At 48.2% G+C, this 19,424-nt stretch overlaps 1 protein-coding gene across 1 annotated transcript in view; it reads left to right on the plus strand.

The window, feature by feature from the left end:
* LOC139263961 (A disintegrin and metalloproteinase with thrombospondin motifs 3-like) overlaps positions 1 to 19,424 on the plus strand; it is a 930,658-nt gene that overhangs the window by 756,353 nt on the left and 154,881 nt on the right. Inside the window, exon 5 of the mRNA XM_070880060.1 lies at positions 10,063 to 10,262. Within this exon, the coding sequence (XP_070736161.1) occupies positions 10,063 to 10,262 (200 nt within the window). The remainder of the gene's footprint in view (positions 1 to 10,062; positions 10,263 to 19,424) is intronic.

Raw genomic sequence — 19,424 nt, forward strand, 5'->3', positions numbered from 1 at the left:
ACAGCAGTCCTAAAGTTACCTTTTACTAGTTTGAGCATGTCTACTGCTACTTCCGCAGTTTAAGTTGAAATAATATTCTGGGTTAACTTTCTAGATAACAATCTTGTATATCCATATGAGATCATCTCTTAGATGTTTCCTTGCCAAGAAAAAAGAAAGAGAGACTTGGATTTATATAGCACCTTTCACAGTACAGGACGTCCCAAAGTGCTTTACAACCAATGAAGTACTTTTGAACTGTAGTCACTATTGCAATGTAGGAAACGAGTCAGCTAATTTGCAAACAGCAAGCTCCCACAAACAGCAATGTGAGAATGGACAGATAATCTGTTTTAGTGATGTTGATTGAGGGATAAATATTAGCCAGGACACCAGGGATAACTTCCCTGGTTTTCTTCGCTATATTGCCATGGGATTTTTACATCCACCTGAGAGAGCAGACGAGGCCTCAGTTTAACATCTCATCTGAAAGACGTTGTCTCCAACAGAACAGCATTCCCTCAGTCCAGGCTGAAAAGCCCAAGTCTCTCTGGTCTTTCCTCATAACTCGGCCCTACAGCCCTGGATATCAACCTCACTCCTCTCTCTGCCCCCAGCACTTGAATGTTTCTCTTGTTTCCTGACAACCAGCGGTCTGACTAGAGCACTATAACACTTGATCATTACTTCCTCTCACTTATATCTGACTGTTTTGGTTCTGTAGTTCAGCATCCAATTGGCTTTGCTGATTATTGCTCTCCAATCAATTGGTTGGACGTCTTTAGCTACGAATCTATTCAGACATCTGGCTTCTCCCTGAGCTATTTGTCATCTATTGTTCCTTCCTATGTGTAACAACTTTACACATGTCTACATTAAATTTAATCTGTCATTTTCTACAAAAGGACATATTTTCTACACCTCATGTCAATAAATGAGGTAAAAGACTGTATTCAAGATAAAGGAAAAGGCATATAGAATTAAAAAGAAAAGTGGAAATTCAGCAGACTGTGACAGCTATAAAAATCAACAAAACATTACAAACTAATAAGAGATGTAAAAAGGGAACGTGAGAAAAATCTTGCAAGGGCTTCAAAGCTGTCAGCATAAGTTTTTATCAATAGAGGTACAACGTCCCGAATCCAAAAACCAGATTTGTCCGAAAACCAGACATTTTGCGCATTGTGGATGGAGTCCAAAATTATTCTCCGAAAACTGGAAATTTTGAGGCGGCCAAGATGGGAACATCAGGCAGCGAGGAACGAGGAAACAAGTAAAAAATGCAGCGCCGCGGGTGGCGGGAATCAGCGGGTGGCGAGGTGCGGAGTACCTGTGTGAATCGGTGAGCGGAGAGGTGTGGAGTACCTGTGTGAATCGGTGAGCGGAGAGGTGCGGAGTATCTGTGTGAATCGGTGAGCGGAGAGGTGCGGAGTATCTGTGTGAATCAGTGAGTGGAGAGGTGCGGAGTATCTGTGTGAATCGGTGAGCGGAGAGGTGCGGAGGACCTGTGTGAATCGGTGAGTGGAGAGGTGCGGAGTACCTGTGTGAATCGGTGAGCGGAGAGGTGCGGAGTACCTGTGTGAATCAGTGAGTGGAGAGGTGCGGAGTATCTGTGTGAATCAGTGAGTGGAGAGGTGCGGAGTACCTGTGTGAATCGGTGAGCGGAGAGGTGCGGAGTATCTGTGTGAATCGGTGAGTGGAGAGGTGCGGAGTACCTCTGTGAATCGGTGAGCGGAGAGGTGCGGAGTACCTGTGTGAATCGGTGAGCGGCGAGGTGCGGAGTACCTGTGTGAATCGGTGAGCGGAGAGGTGCGGAGTACCTGTGTGAATCAGTGAGTGGAGAGGTGCGGAGTATCTGTGTGAATCAGTGAGTGGAGAGGTGCGGAGTACCTGTGTGAATCGGTGAGCGGAGAGGTGCGGAGTATCTGTGTGAATCGGTGAGCGGCGAGGTGCGGAGTACCTGTGTGAATCGGTGAGCGGAGAGGTGCGGAGTATCTGTGTGAATCGGTGAGCGGAGAGGTGCGGAGTATCTATGTGAATCAGTGAGCGGAGAGGTGCGGAGTATCTGTGTGAATCGGTGAGCGGAGAGGTGCGGAGTATCTATGTGAATCAGTGAGCGGAGAGGTGCGGAGTATCTGTGTGAATCGGTGAGCGGAGAGGTGCGGAGTATCTGTGTGAATCGGTGAGCGGAGAGGTGCGGAGTACCTGTGTGAATCGGTGAGCGGCGAGGTGCGGAGTATCTGTGTGAATCGGTGAGCGGAGAGGTGCGGAGTATCCGTGTGAATCGGTGAGCGGAGAGGTGCGGAGTACCTGTGTGAATCGGTGAGCGGAGAGGTGCGGAGTATCTGTGTGAATCGGTGAGCGGAGAGGTGCGGAGTATCTGTGTGAATCGGTGAGCGGAGAGGTGCGGAGTATCCGTGTGAATCGGTGAGCGGAGAGGTGCGGAGTACCTGTGTGAATCGGTGAGCGGAGAGGTGCGGAGTATCTGTGTGAATCGGTGAGCGGAGAGGTGCGGAGTATCTGTGTGAATCAGTGAGCGGAGAGGTGCGGAGTATCTGTGTGAATCGGTGAGCGGAGAGGTGCGGAGTACCTGTGTGAATCGGTGAGCGGAGAGGTGCGGAGTACCTGTGTGAATCGGTGAGCGGAGAGGTGCGGAGTATCTGTGTGAATCGGTGAGCGGAGAGGTGCGGAGTACCTGTGTGAATCGGTGAGCGGAGAGGTGCGGAGTACCTGTGTGAATCGGTGAGCGGAGAGGTGCGGAGTACCTGTGTGAATCGGTGAGCGGAGAGGTGCGGAGTATCTGTGTGAATCAGTGAGCGGAGAGGTGCGGAGTATCTGTGTGAATCACTGAGCGGAGAGGTGCGGAGTACCTGTGTGAATCACTGAGTGGAGAGGTGCGGAGTATCTGTGTGAATCAGTGAGTGGAGAGGTGCGGAGTACCTGTGTGAATCGGTGAGCGGAGAGGTGCGGAGTACCTGTGTGAATCGGTGAGCGGAGAGGTGCGGAGTATCTGTGTGAATCGGTGAGCGGAGAGGTGCGGAGTACCTCTGTGAATCGGTGAGCGGAGAGGTGCGGAGTACCTGTGTGAATCAGTGAGCGGAGAGGTGCGGAGTACCTGTGTGAATCGGTGAGCGGAGAGGTGCGGAGTATCTGTGTGAATCAGTGAGCGGAGAGGTGCGGAGTACCTGTGTGAATCGGTGAGCGGAGAGGTGCGGAGTATCTGTGTGAATCGGTGAGCGGAGAGGTGCGGAGTATCTGTGTGAATCGGTGAGTGGAGAGGTGCGGAGTATCTGTGTGAATCAGTGAGTGGAGAGGTGCGGAGTACCTGTGTGAATCGGTGAGTGGAGAGGTGCGGAGTACCTGTGTGAATCGGTGAGTGGAGAGGTGCGGAGTATCTGTGTGAATCGGTGAGTGGAGAGGTGCGGAGTACCTGTGTGAATCGGTGAGTGGAGAGGTGCGGAGTACCTGTGTGAATCGGTGAGTGGAGAGGTGCGGAGTATCTGTGTGAATCGGTGAGCGGAGAGGTGCGGAGTATCTGTGTGAATCAGTGAGTGGAGAGGTGCGGAGTACCTGTGTGAATCAGTGAGTGGAGAGGTGCGGAGTACCTGTGTGAATCGGTGAGTGGAGAGGTGCGGAGTATCTGTGTGAATCGGTGAGCGGAGAGGTGCGGAGTACCTGTGTGAATCGGTGAGCGGAGAGGTGCGGAATACCTCTGTGAATCGGTGAGTGGAGAGGTGCGGAGTACCTGTGTGAAACGGTGAGCGGAGAGGTGCGGAGTACCTGTGTGAATCGGTGAGCGGAGAGGTGCGGAGTACCTGTGTGAATCGGTGAGCGGAGAGGTGCGGAGTATCTGTGTGAATCGGTGAGCGGAGAGGTGCGGAGTACCTGTGTGAATCGGTGAGCGGAGAGGTGCGGAGTACCTGTGTGAATCGGTGAGCGGAGAGGTGCGGAGTACCTGTGTGAATCGGTGAGCGGAGAGGTGCGGAGTATCTGTGTGAATCAGTGAGTGGAGAGGTGCGGAGTATCTGTGTGAATCAGTGAGTGGAGAGGTGCGGAGTACCTGTGTGAATCGGTGAGCGGAGAGGTGCGGAGTATCTGTGTGAATCAGTGAGTGGAGAGGTGCGGAGTATCTGTGTGAATCAGTGAGTGGAGAGGTGCGGAGTATCTGTGTGAATCGGTGAGCGGAGAGGTGCGGAGTACCTGTGTGAATCGGTGAGCGGAGAGGTGCGGAGTATCTGTGTGAATCAGTGAGCGGAGAGGTGCGGAGTATCTGTGTGAATCACTGAGCGGAGAGGTGCGGAGTACCTGTGTGAATCAGTGAGTGGAGAGGTGCGGAGTACCTGTGTGAATCAGTGAGCGGAGTGGAGCGGAGTATCTGTGTGAATCGGTGAGCGGAGAGGTGCGGAGTACCTGTGTGAATCGGTGAGCGGAGTGGAGCGGAGTATCTGTGTGAATCGGTGAGCGGAGAGGTGCGGAGTACCTGTGTGAATCAGTGAGTGGAGAGGTGCGGAGTATCTGTGTGAATCACTGAGCGGAGAGGTGCGGAGTACCTGTGTGAATCGGTGAGCGGAGTGGAGCGGAGTATCTGTGTGAATCGGTGAGCGGAGAGGTGCGGAGTATCTGTGTGAATCGGTGAGCGGAGAGGTGCGGAGTATCTGTGTGAATCGGTGAGCGGAGAGGTGCGGAGTATCTGTGTGAATCAGTGAGCGGAGAGGTGCGGAGTATCTGTGTGAATCAGTGAGTGGAGAGGTGCGGAGTACCTGTGTGAATCGGTGAGCGGAGAGGTGCGGAGTATCTGTGTGAATCAGTGAGCGGAGAGGTGCGGAGTACCTGTGTGAATCGGTGAGCGGAGAGGTGCGGAGTACCTGTGTGAATCGGTGAGCGGAGAGGTGCGGAGTACCTGTGTGAATCGGTGAGCGGAGAGGTGCGGAGTACCTGTGTGAATCGGTGAGCGGAGAGGTGCGGAGTACCTGTGTGAATCGGTGAGCGGAGAGGTGCGGAGTATCTGTGTGAATCAGTGAGCGGAGAGGTGCGGAGTACCTGTGTGAATCGGTGAGCGGAGAGGTGCGGAGTACCTGTGTGAATCGGTGAGCGGAGAGGTGCGGAGTACCTGTGTGAATCGGTGAGCGGAGAGGTGCGGAGTACCTGTGTGAATCGGTGAGCGGAGAGGTGCGGAGTACCTGTGTGAATCGGTGAGCGGAGAGGTGCGGAGTATCTGTGTGAATCAGTGAGCGGAGAGGTGCGGAGTACCTGTGTGAATCGGTGAGCGGAGAGGTGCGGAGTATCTGTGTGAATCAGTGAGCGGAGAGGTGCGGAGTACCTGTGTGAATCGGTGAGTGGAGAGGTGCGGAGTATCTGTGTGAATCGGTGAGCGGAGAGGTGCGGAGTATCTGTGTGAATCGGTGAGTGGAGAGGTGCGGAGTATCTGTGTGAATCGGTGAGCGGAGAGGTGCGGAGTACCTGTGTGAATCGGTGAGCGGAGAGGTGCGGAATACCTCTGTGAATCGGTGAGCGGAGAGGTGCGGAGTACCTGTGTGAATCGGTGAGCGGCGAGGTGCGGAGTATCTGTGTGAATCGGTGAGCGGCGAGGTGCGGAGTACCTGTGTGAATCGGTGAGCGGAGAGGTGCGGAGTACCTCTGTGAATCGGTGAGCGGAGAGGTGCGGAGTACCTGTGTGAATTGGTGAGCGGAGAGGTGCGGAGTATCTGTGTGAATCGGTGAGCGGCGAGGAGCAGAGTACCTGCGTGAGGCCCCGACCTGCATGAGAACACCAGCGGCAGGTCGGGGCTAGAAAAGGAGCAGAGGTGTGGCAGCCTGGAAGCAGTGTGGCGGCATATCACTTCAGGGAGCAGTGCGAGCTGGTGCAGGACAGTGATGGCAGTGAAGAGTGATGTCATCCAGCTCCAGGTCGGTGATTGGAGCATGGCACACAGCAGGAGCGGTGAGATCGGGGCGAAGGTGCAGCAAGAGACTGTGGAGGAATGTGATCGGGGCCCAGGAGAGGCGTGAGTTCGGGACCAGGGGTCCAGGGGCAGCACAAGCCAGCCCACACTGCGATATGTGTGTGCACTAGGTCCATGTAGCAGAGCTGGTCTCCAGTTGTCTTGGATAACTCTTGCCAGCGGACCAAGTCCTAGATCTGTCAAGCCTGTGTGGTGGCTGGTGTGCAACGGTCACCACACGTTAAAAAAATCCACGCACAGGCATCTTCCGCCCTTCAACATGTAGTTCAGGACCTGGAATATTAGGTCCTTCATTGGAACACTTGTGAACTCAGCGTTTTTTGGCGTGGAAGCAAGTCATCTTCGATCCGAGGGACTGCCTATGATGATGATGACCGGCATGAATCGGCGATCTGCGAGGTCCGAAATTTAGCAAAACCCGAAATCCGTCATGGATTCGGTCAAGGATTCTGGATTTCAGACTATTGATTTTCTTGTCTGAAGTCCGGAAAAACCCAAAACCCGACATGGAGTCAGTCCCGAGGATTCCGGATTTCGGACGTTGAACCTGTATGTTAAAAGAAAGAGAGTGATGAAGAGGAATCTAGGCAGATACAGGTGGACAATAAGAAAATGTCTGACTGAATTAATGTTTTGTATCCTAATTCACAATGGTGGACGAGAACAAAAGCGGTACAAGGAACCCAAAAATAAGTTAAGGAGAGAATTTAATGGATAAATCTAAGTAATAAAATGGTAATAGAGAAAATAATGGGACGTAAGATAGACAAAGCTCCTGGATCTGATGGTTTCCACCATAGGATACTAAAAAAAATAGGTGAGGAAATTGCAGAGGCATTATTCATAATTTTCCAAAGCTTTCTCGACTCAGGAATTGTGCCTTTGATTGCAAAATTTCAAATGTCTTTCCATTATTTAAGGAGGGAGGGAAAACCCAGATAACAGACCCACCAGTTTAATATCAGTTGTGGGGAAGTTACTGGAATCTGTCATCAGACAGAATGATCGAACATGTGGACAAGTTGTGAGCTGATGAAAGATTTATGAAGGGTAGGTCATGTCTGATTAATCTAGTTGAATATTCTGAGGTCAGTAGCATGGTGGATAGGGGAGTGTCTATGGATGTCATCCGTATGGACTTCCACAGGGCATTTGATTCGGTTCCACACAAGAGATTATTAACAAAAATGAAAATGCAAGGATTTGGAGGTTACTTTGTGACATGGGTTAGTAATTGGTTAGGAGGTAAGGGATAAAGGGAATGTTCTCTGTAGTGTTCCCCAGGGAGCTGCACAGGGGCCTCAGCTTTTCACCATATATATTAATGACTTGGATGAAGGAATAGAGCTGTGTTCCAAGTTTGCAGATGGCACTCAGTTAGGGGGCTGCGTAGATCCACTTTGAACCCAAGAAAGATAAATTGGAATATTAGATGCTGTGAGACTAGGAGCTGCGGAGGAGCTAAGAGATTTAGGTGTTCAGAAACCCAAATCATTAAAAGCTAATGCATGGGTAAAAAATATAATCAGAAAGGCTAACTGAATGTTGGTCTTTATCTCACAGAGGCTGGAATAAAAAAGTGTGAAAGTTGTGCTATAATTGTACACAGCCTTGGTCAGACATCATCTCGAGTGCTGTGTTCCGTTCTAGACACCACACCTCAGGAAGGATATATTGGCCTTGGAAGAGTTTACAGCGCAGATTCACATGAATAATACCAGGGTTTAAAGGGTTAAATTATGAGGACAGGTTGCATAAACATGGCTTGTATTCTTTTGAATTTAGATGGTTGAGGGATGACCTGTTTGAGGTGTATAAAATGATAAAAAGATTCGACAGGGTAGATACAGAGGGCCCAAGTTTCGGGCTGCGACGCGACCTGGACGCCCGTTTTTCGCGCCACAAAGTGCGCCTAAAAAAAACTTCCAGATTCTCCGGTTCCCTACAGGTCGTTTGCAGCTCGGCGCAGCATAGCACGAGCTGTAGGGGGCAGAGCCAGGTCCCTGCGCTGAAAACAGTGCTGGGACCTCTGCACATGCGCACTACAGTGGGCGCGCATGTGCAGTAGCTCCAGGCGCCCAAAACTGTGTGGGAGGGGCCCGAAGCACGCAGCCCCTAGCCCTGGCCGAATGGCCTCACTGGGGCTGCGTGCATAAGGCTGCCTCCCACGCCCAGCTCCTGCTTCCTCCAGACCAGACCCGACCCGACTTGACTCCCGCTCCTCCCCCCCCCGACCCGACCTCCGCTTCCTCCACTCCCGACCTTCCCCCCCCTCCCCGACCGACCTCCGCTCCCGACCGATCTCCGCCCCGATTGATCTCCGCCGCTCCCCCCGACCGATCTCCCCCCCTCCCCAACCGATCTCCGCCCCCCTCCACCCTGACCCGCGCTCCCCCAGATCCGTGCTCCCGACCCCCCCGGACCCCGGACCCGACGCCACCTACCTGTCAATCCGGTAAGTCTAAGCTCGAAGTCTTGGGCCCGGCTGGACCCGGCCGGTTCAGCCTCCCTCTCCTTTCTTTCTCTCTCTCTCTCTCTCCCTTCTCTCTCTCTCTCTCTCTTCCCCCCTTCTCTCCCCTTCCCCTCCCTCCCTTCTCTTCCCCCCTCCCCTCCCTCCCTCCCTCGCTTCTCTCACCCCCTCCCCTCCCTTCTCTCACCCCCCCTCCTCCCTCCCTTCTCTCTCCCCCCTCCCTCCCTTCTCTCCCCCCTCCCTTCTCTCCCCCCCTCCCTCCCTCCCTTCTCTCCCCCCTCCCTCCCTTCTCTCCCCCCTCCCTCCCTTCTCACCCCCCTCCCCTCCCTCCCTTCTCACCCCCCTCCCCTCCCTCCCTTGTCACCCCCCCCTCCCCCCCACCCCCTCTCCCCCACTACACCCCCTGTCCCCCACTCCACCACCCCTCCTCCCCCTCCCCTCCACCCCTCCTCCCCTCCATCCTTCCTCCCCCTCCCCTCCACCCCTCGCTGTCAGAAACACAGACACTGACAGACAGAGAGATAGAGACACTGATAGAGACACACTGGGTGGGGGGGCATCCCAGCACGCTGTTGGAGGGCTCCCGGTGCTGCAGTCGGTAAGTAGAAAATGTTTTATTTATTGATTTAAAAAACAAATTATTTCTTCTTAATTTTTTTTGATTGATTTATTGGTTGATTTATTGATGTTTTTATCATTTATTATTGATGATGGCTCTTTATTTGTAAAACTGAAGTGTTTAATGTTTATAAACTTCCCTTTAAACCCCCCCCCCCCCCCATTCCCTACGCCTGATTTGTAACCTACGCCTGATTTTCTAAAGTGTAGGCAAGGTTTTTTCGAGCGTACAAAAATCTTCACTTACTCCATTCTAAGTTAGTTTGGAGTAAGTTTTCACGTCGAAACTTTGAAAACAGGCGTAAGTGGCCGGACACGCCCCCTTTTGAAAAAAAAATTCTGTTCCAAAGTGAAACTGTTCTAACTGACTAGAACTGGAGCAAACTAAATGCCGAGAATTTGAATTTCTAAGATACTCCGTTCTACACCAGTTGCTCCAAAAAATCAGGAGCAACTGAGGCCGAAACTTGGGCCCAATGAAACTATTTCCTCTGGTGGGGGATTCCAGAACAAGTGGGCAAAATCTTAAAATTAGAGTCAAGCCATTTTGGAGTGGAATTAGTGAGCATTTTTTCACAAAAATGGATAGTGGAAATCTGGAACTCTTTCGCTCAAAAGGCTGTGGCTGTTGGGTCAAATGAAATTTTCAAGACTAAGATCAATATCGTTTTATTAGGAAAGGGTATCAAGGGAAATAGAACAAAGGTGAGTAAATGGAATTGAGGTACAGATCAGCCACAATCAAATTGAATGGCGGAACAGGCTCAAGGGGCTGAATGGCCTACTCCTGTTCCTATATCCTTTCATTTCTGAGTCACTTCCTCCGATTCTATTGCCCCTCCTAGTTTGGTATCAGGTGGAAATTTAAACACTTTGTACTGAGCTCATGTTATTAAAAGGTACTGAATGGATGTATAATGCATGTCTACTTTATAATGTTTAAATGCAAGCTGCAAAACATTTGATTACATTGTTATATGCTGTAAGGATATGCTTTAGTTTGTACTAAACACAGCTCATATTTGTTGACAGGGTCTAAGTTTGGTGTGGTTGGTGACCTGGACAACATGTATGACAACATTGGCATGCAATTGGATGAAACCCTGAGGCAGCGAAGACATGCAAAAGATGGTGACTACAACATTGAGGTGCTCTTGGGAGTGGATGACTCGGTGGTACGGTTCCATGGGAAACAACATGTCCAGAACTACCTCTTGACCCTAATGAATATAGTAGGTATCTGTAGTGTGTTGTAATGTATTCAAAACCTCTCATACTAGGCTCAAAAAAAACAGAAGTCCAAAATTGAGCACTCCTGTAGACACTGCAGCAAGTTGCATCACATTCAAGATCACCTTTGGCATTGGATTGACTAGCTATCTCCTGGCATGTTACATAAGAACATAAGAAATTGGACCAGGCGTAGACCATTCAGTCCTTTGAGCCTGGTCCACCATTCAATAAGTTCATGGCTCCAATTTAACACCCCATCACCATATCCCTTTATTCCCATAGTGCCTAAAAATCTATTGAATATACTCAAAGACTGAGCATCCACAGCCCTTGCGGGTAGAGAATTCCACAGATTTGCAACCCTCTGAATGAAGAAATTATTCCTCATCTCAGTCCTAAATGGCCAACCCCTTATCCCAAGACCATGACCCCTAGTTCTAGAGTCTCCAGCCAGGGAAACAGTCTAGCAACCTCTAAGAACTTTATACGTTTCAACAAGATCATCTATCATTCTTCTAAACTTGATGGAATGTAGGTCCATTCTACTCAATTTCTACTCAAAAGACAGCCCTCTCATCCCAGGAGTCAATCTAGTGAAGCTTTGTTGCACCCATGAGGTGAGAGTGACATCAAGGCAGTATTAGATTGAGTGTGGCATCAAGGAGCCCTAGTAAAATTGAAGTCAATGGGAATCAGGGGGAATACTCTCCACTGGCTGGAATCAAACCTAGCACAAAGGAAAATGGTTGTCGTTGTTGGAGGACAATCATGTCAGCCCCAGGAAATCGCTGCAGGAGTTCCTCAGGGCAGTGTCGTAGGTATAACCATCTGCAGTTGCTTCATCAATGATCTTTCCTTCATCAGAAGTTCAGAAGTGGGGATGTTTGCTGATGTTTGCACAGTGTTCAGTTCCATTCGCAACTCCTCAGATAATGAAGCAGTCCATGCCCGAATGCAGCAAGACCTGGATGACATTCAATCTTGGGCTGATAAGTGGCAAGTAACATTTGCGCCACACAAGTGCCAGGCAATGACTAGCTCCAACAAGCGAGAATCTAACCACTGCCCCTTGACATTCAACAGCATTACCATCACTAAATCTCCCACCATCAACATCCTGGGGGTCACCATTGACCAGAAACTAAACTGGACCAGCCACATAAATATAGTGGCTTGAAGAGCAGGTCAGAGGCTGGGTATTCTGTGGCGAGTGTCTCACCTCCTGACTCCCCAAAGCCTTTCCACCATCTACAAGGCACAAGTCAGGAGTGTGGTGCAATACTTTCCGCTTGTCTGGATGAGTGCAGCTCCAACAGCACTCAAGGAACTCAACACCATTCAGGACAAAGCAGCCCGCTTGATTGGCACCCCATCCACCACCTTAAACATTCACTCTCTCCACCACCAGTGCACCATGGCTGCTGTGTGTACCATTTACAAGATGCACTGCAACAACTCGCCAAGGCTTCTTCGGCAGTACATCCTAAACCCGCGTCCTCTACCACCTAGAAGGACGAGGGCAGCAGGTGCATGGGAACACCATCACCTGCAAGATCCCCTCCAAGTTACACACCAGCCGTTCCTTCATCATTGCTGGGTCAAAATCCTGGGCCTCCCTCCCTAACAGCACTGTGGGAGTATCTTCACCACAAGGACTGCAGTGGTTCAAGAAGGCGCCTTCTCAAGGGCAATTAGGGATGGGCTATAAATGCTGCCATTGCCAGCAACATCCACATCCCAGGAACTAATAAAGAAACATTCTGAGGCAAGAATATCCTTCCTTGGCTAAAGAAATCAAAACTGTACACAGTACTCCAGGTGTGGTCTCACCAAAGCCTTATATAATTGTAATAAGACTTCCTTATTCTTATAAGAACATAAGAAATAGGAGCAGGAGTAGGCCATAAGGCCCCTCGAGGCTGCTCTGCCATTCAATAAGATCATGGCTGATCTGATCATGGACTCAGCTCCACTTCCCCGCCCGCTACCCATAACCTCTTATCCCCTTATCGTTTAAGAAACTATCTATTTCTGTCTTAAATTTATTTAATGTCCCAGTTTCCACAGCTCTCTGAGGCAACAAATTCCATAGATTCACAACCCTCTGAGAAAAGAAACCCCTTTGCAATAAAGGCTAAAAATACGATTTGCCTTCCTAATTGCTTGCTGTACCTGCATGTTAACCTGCTGAATGTTACCATGTTAACTTACATGGTATTTGGAACTCAAGAGAATTAGGGGCGAAATTGCCCTGTGCCCCAATTAGAGGCAGTAACCTGCTGGGGCCAAGATGTCCTGCCCCAGCCACTGAATTGGGCTTACCACCCTTCAAAGGAAATGGAGCGCAATCTCGCGTGCTCCAGTTCCTTTAGGTGCGGGTCTCGGAGCAATGCAGGGGGTGCGTTGTGCAGCGCTATGCAAATACTCCATGTAGTGCTGACGCGTTTCAACTCCCCTCCCCTTCGCTTAAAGGGGAAGGCTACTGTGCACTCTGATGGCCTCCACTACACCACCAGTGCAGCGTGGTACCGGGCCTGCAACCTGGCACCAAAAACAGAGTGCCGGGCTGCACAATGGTGGCCGGACCACGCGAAAATGCTGATAGGGTAGCCGATGTGTGAGTCGGAAAAAAAAGCAAGGTGGCAGTGTGGGGCGCAGGCAACCTCACCTTTAACTTCCGGCCCATGAGCAGATGTTGGCCAGTTCCACATAGCAGACCATTTTATGGTCCAGCAACTGTGTAAATAGATTTCTTCTAACCTCTCAGTGACTATATTAAATTGATGACCCCTTGCGATTGAACCTCCACCTAGAGGAAATTGTCTTTCCCTATTCACTTTATCAAAACCCTTCGTAATTAAATCACCTCTAAACATAAGAGCATAAGAATTCGGAGCAGGAGTAGGCCATTCAGCCCTTCTACCCTGATCCACCACTCAATAAGCCACTCACTCTTCTACCTTAATTCCACCTTCCTGCACGATCCCTTGATTCGGTTAGTATGCAAAAACCTATCCATCTCTGTACTCAACTACTGAGCATCCAAAGCCCTCTGGGGTAGAGAATTCCAAAAGATTCACAACTCTCTGAGTAAAGAAATTTATTTTCATTTCAGTCCTGATTGGCCGACCCCTTGTTCTGAGACTATCGCCCTTAGTTACAGACTTCCCAGCCAAGGGAAACATCCTCCCTGCATCTACCCTGTCAAGCCCTGTAAGAATTTTGTATATTTCAATGAGACCCCCTCTCATTCTTCTAAACTCTTGGAAATATAGACCTAGTCTACTCAATCTCTCCTTATAGGGCAACCACCTCCCGCCCTCCCCACCCCCTCCCCCAATCTCAGGAATCAGTCCAATGAGCCTTCGGTGCACTCCCTGTGAGGCAATTATATCCTTCGTCAGGTAAGGAAGCCAAAATTGTACACAATACTCCAGGCGTGGTCTCAGTCAGAATCAGGGGAAGTCATAACGGGGAACAAAGAAATGGCGGACCAATTGAACAAGTACTTTGGTTCGGTATTCACTAAGGAGGACACAAACAACCTTCCGGATATAAAAGGGGTCAGAGGGTCTAGTAAGGAGGAGGAACTGAGGGAAATCCTTATTAGTCGGGAAATTGTGTTGGGGAAATTGATGGGATTGAAGGCCGATAAATCCCCAGGGCCTGATGGACTGCATCCCAGAGTACTTAAGGAGGTGGCCTTGGAAATAGCGGATGCATTGACAGTAATTTTCCAACATTCCATTGACTCTGGATCAGTTCCTATGGAGTGGAGGGTAGCCAATGTAACCCCACTTTTTAACAAAGGAGGGAGAGAGAAAACAGGGAATTATAGACCGGTCAGCCTGACATCGGTAGTGGGTAAAATGATGGAATCAATTATTAAGGATGTCATAGCAGTGCATTTGGAAAGAGGTGACATGATAGGTCCAAGTCAGCATGGATTTGTGAAAGGGAAATCATGCTTGACAAATCTTCTGGAATTTTTTGAGGATGTTTCCTGTAGAGTGGACAAGGGAGAACCAGTTGATGTGGTATATTTGGACTTTCAGAAGGCTTTCGACAAGGTCCCACACAAGAGATTAATGTGCAAAGTTAAAGCACATGGGATTGGGGGTAGTGTGCTGACATGGATTGAGAACTGGTTGTCAGACAGGAAGCAAAGAGTAGGAGTAAATGGGGACCTTTCAGAATGGCAGGCAGTGACTAGTGGGGTACCGCAAGATTCTGTGCTGGGGCCCCAGCTGTTTACACTGTACATTAATGATTTAGACGAGGGGATTAAATGTAGTATCTCCAAATTTGCGGATGACACTAAGTTGGGTGGCAGTGTGAGCTGCGAGGAGGATGCTATGAGGCTGCAGAGCGACTTGGATAAGTTAGGTGAGTGGGCAAATGCATGGCAGATGAAATATAATGTGGATAAATGTGAGGTTATCCACTTTGGTGGTAAAAACAGAGAGACAGACTATTATCTGAATGGTGACAGATTAGGAAAAGGGGAGGTGCAACGAGACCTGGGTGTCATGGTACATCAGTCATTGAAGGTTGGCATGCAGGTACAGCAGGCAATTAAGAAAGCAAATGGCATGTTGGCCTTCATAGCGAGGGGATTTGAGTACAGGGGCAAGGAGGTGTTGCTACAGTTGTACAGGGCCTTGGTGAGGCCACACCTGGAGTATTGTGTACAGTTTTGGTCTCCTAACCTGAGGAAGGACATTCTTGCTATTGAGGGAGTGCAGCGAAGGTTCACCAGACTGATTCCCGGGATGGTGGGACTGACCTATCAAGAAAGACTGGATCAACTGGGCTTGTATTCACTGGAGTTTAGAAGAATGAGAGGGGACCTCATAGAAACGTTGACAATTCTGACGGGGTTAGACAGGTTAGATGCAGGAAGAATATTCCCAATGTTGGGGAAGTCCAGAACCAGGGGACACAGTCTAAGGATAAGGGGTAAGCCATTTAGGACCGAGATGAGGAGGAATTTCTTCACCCAGAGAGTGGTGAACCTGTCGAATTCTCTACCACAGAAAGTTGTTGAGGCCAATTCACTAAATATATTCAAAAAGGAGTTAGATGAAGTCCTTACTACTAGAGGGTTCAAGGGGTATGGCGAGAAAGCAGAAATGGGGTACTGAAGTTGCATGTTCAGCCATGAACTCATTGAATGGCGGTGCAGGCTAGAAGGGCCGAATGGCCTACTCCTGCACCTATTTTCTATGTTTCACCAGGGCCCTATATAATTGTAATAAGACATCTTTACTCTTATACTCCAATCCCTTTTGTAATTAAGGCTAACATACCATTTGCTTTCCTAATTGCTTATTGCACCTGCATATTAACTTTCAGTGATTCGTATACAAGGTCTCTCACCTCTTATGAAATATTCTGCTTTTCAATTTTTCCTATCAAAGAGGATAACTTCACATTTCCCCACATTATAATCCATCTGCCACATTCTTGCCCACTCACTTAACTTGTATATATCTCTTTGTAGCCTCTTCATCCATCTCACAGCTTACTATCCCACTTAGCTTTGTATTGTCAGCAATCTTGGACACATTACATCCAAGTCATTGATATAGGTTGTGAATAGCTGAGGCCCAAGCATTGATCATTGTTGTATCCCACTACTTACAGCCTGCAAACCCATTTATTCCTACTCTCTGTTTTCTGTGCAAACCTTGTCTGCTACAACAACAACTTTCAGTTACAGAGCGCCTATAACTTAATAAAATATCCAAGGGTGCTTCAAAGGGGCATTAACAGACAAAATTTGATACCGAGCCACATTAAGAGATATTAGGACAGGCGGCCAAAAGCTTATTCAAAAACATAAGAAATTCGGTACTGTGGGACAGCTACATTGGGGTACGAACAGGAGGCACAAACAATGCAAATTTTACACCCATAAGTTTTAAGTAGTGTGCTAAAGGAGGAGAGAGTGAGTTGGAGAGGTTTAGGGAGGGATTTCCACAGCTTGGGCTCAGACGGCTGAAGGTACTGCCGCCAATGGTAAGGCGAAGGAAATCATGGATGCACAAGAGGACAGATTTGGAGAAGTGCAGAGTTGTCTGAGGGTTCTGAGGTTGGAGCAGGCCATTGAGACATGGAGGGGCAATGCTATACAAGGATTTGAGCACAAGGATGAAACATTTAAATATGAGGTGTTGCTGGACCGGGAGCCAATGCAGATCAGTGAGCAAAGGGGTGAATGAGACTTGGTGTGAGTTGGGTTATGGGCAGTAGAGTTTTGGATGGGCTCAAGCTTACGGCAGAAGTAGTCTCAGTATTTCAAGGCTGTGCGGAGAAAAATTAACATCAATGATTAAAATTCACATACGCATGGAGAGAAAGATAGAAGTTGAGACTCAAAAAGAAGGTTTCAGATACAATGAGAGAGAAGTTCAAGCACAAAAGGAGAAATAGTAAGGGAGAAGCAAAGGCATATTGGAATAGAGAAACAGAGACACATAGGCAGAGGGAGAAAGAGTGGGAAAGAAAGATATAGAGGGATTTTCAGCCACAGTGATAGAGACAGAACCACAGAGGATGCCAACTGTGAAAGTGAGTAGCAAGATCAGGGGCAAGGCTGAGGTAGTGGCAGCAGTGAATGGTGAGCCTGGGGAGTACGACAGTGAGCAGCAATGTTAGGGACTGTAGCAGTGAGCAGTGAGGTTAGGGGCTGTGGCAGTGAGCAATGGGGCCAATGTAGTGTCAGCAGTGGTCAGGTGAGTCACGAGTTGTGGTAGTGAGCTGCGAGTTCAGGGATAGTGAAGGTTGGGGCTGTGTAGAGGAGTTGTGATGATGGTGACTGTGCCAAGGATCATGGTCATCTGACAGATGCGAATGTAGCACGGGAAGTAGGGAATTCCCCCCTTACTGGTCAGCACATAGAAATATGGAAGGACTTATTCTGTGAGATATTTTGCAAATCTTTGTTCAGCAAACTAGTTGGCCTCACCTTCGTTTTTAATGAAAATTGGGATCCTGGAGTGAAAAGTGCAATACACGGAACTTGTTCGAAGAACAGCAGCTTAGACGGATAAGATTTCGATCTGACTATTTTTGGTTGCTAGGTACAAATCCAGACATGTTAATTAAATACAGCCTGTTTAGCACAGCGTCCAGGGGCTTTAGCATTTCCTCTCATGTGGTATGTTTTCAATTATCTGTCTTAGATCTGACCTTGTTAAAAATAGTTGCATATATATGTCTTAGGACTTTTCTTTCTTTTAAGATTTTCCTTTCCAAAATAATTTTAGGCCTCCCTAAACTAATTGCCCTCCTGCATGTCTATTTCTACTTCTGCCATTTAATTTGAAGTAATATTCTGCCAGTGGAAACAATTTCTGCTTAGTTATTCTATTAAAACCCCTCATAAGTTTGAACACCTCGATTACATCTTCTCTTAAACTTCTCTGCACTAAGGAGAAGAATCGCAGCTTCTCAACTTTCTCCACATAACTGAAGTCCCTCATTGCTGGTATCATTCTGGTAAATCTCCTCTGCAACCTCTCAAAGGCCTTGACATCCTTCCTAAAGTATGGTGCCCAGAACTGGATAAAACACTCCAGCTGAGGTCTAACCAGTGATTAACTTGCTCACTTAAAGCTTGAAACAACTGCAGCACATAACACAGGTTATTTGAGTGTTCAGTATAACTGGATTCTAGGAACAATTAGATGTGTTTCTGAAAAGTAGGGATTGAGAGATATTAGGAAAAGATGAGGCCCAGCTCCATCAAAAAGTCTAACAGCCTCTTTTCCTAAAATGTTTATTTTTCTTGTTAAGAATAAAACCAATCTGGTTTTGAATTGAATAAAATCAATTCTCCGGGGCCACCAAATGATTTAAAGGCTGACAGCTTTGGGTCAGCATTCAGAAACTGAAAAGAATGTAGGCGTCCAGCTGAGATCGAGAGGTCCACAGATAGACATGATGTGGTGTAAAGGAATTATATTTGTTTGAATACTCAGGAGAATTAAACATTAAAATATAAGCTATAGAAGGGGGGAGCACTTGCTGTTGTTAGCACTTCTTTTCCAGTATATATATTAACTCCACAATATTCCTTAACTGACCAGAGAGGCAATGCTTAAGTAAGTAGTGTTCAGATAAGCTGAATCATCACTGAGGATTTTCCTCTTTCCCCCTGATAACTAAGTACATGGCGTGTCAGCTGTGGCTCAGTGGTAGCACTCTCGCCTCTGAGTCCGAAGGTTGTGGGTTCAAATCCCAGTCTAGAGAATTGAGCACATAATCTACGCTGACACTTCGCTGCAGTACCGAGGGAGTGATGCATTGTTGGAGATGCCATCTTTCAGATGAAATGTTAAATCGAGGTCCCATCTGCCCTCTCAGGTGGACATAAAAAAATCTCATGATGCTTTTCAAAGAAGAGCAGAGGAGTTCTCTGAAATGTCTTGGCCAACATTTATCACTTAACCAATATCATATTAAAAAAAGATTATCTGATCATTACCAAATAGCTGTTTGTGGGACCTTGCTGTGTGTGCAAATTGGCTGCTGCATTTCCTACATTACAAAATAGTGATTACACTTCAAAAAAGTACTTAATTGGCTGTATAGCGCTTTGGGACATCTTGTTGTAAAAGATGCTTTAGGAACAGGAGGTCATGGCTGAGAATTGAGAACTGGTTGTCAGACAGGAAGCAAAGAGTGGGAGTAAATGGGTACTTTTCAGAATGGCAGGCAGTGACTAGTGGGGTACCGCAAGGTTCTGTGCTGGGACCCCAGCTGTTTACATTGTACATTAATGATTTAGACGAAGGGATTAAATGTAGTATCTCCAAATTTGCGGATGACACTAAGTTGGGTGGCAGTGTGAGCTGCGAGGAGGATGCTATGAGGCTGCAGAGTGACTTGGATAGGTTAGGTGAGTGGGCAAATGCATGGCAGATGAAGTATAATGTGGATAAATGTGAGGTTATCCACTTTGGTGGTAAAAACAGAGAGACAGACTATTATCTGAATGGTGACAGATTAGGAAAAGGGAAGGTGCAACGAGACCTGGGTGTCATGGTACATCAGTCATTGAAGGTTGGCATGCAGGTACAGCAGGTGGTTAAGAAAGCAAATGGCATGTTGGCCTTCATTGCGAGGGGATTTGAGTACAGGGGCAGGGAGGTGTT

This window comes from Pristiophorus japonicus, chromosome 1, assembly GCF_044704955.1.
Source record: "Pristiophorus japonicus isolate sPriJap1 chromosome 1, sPriJap1.hap1, whole genome shotgun sequence".
In the NCBI taxonomy this organism is placed as follows: domain Eukaryota; kingdom Metazoa; phylum Chordata; class Chondrichthyes; family Pristiophoridae; genus Pristiophorus; species Pristiophorus japonicus.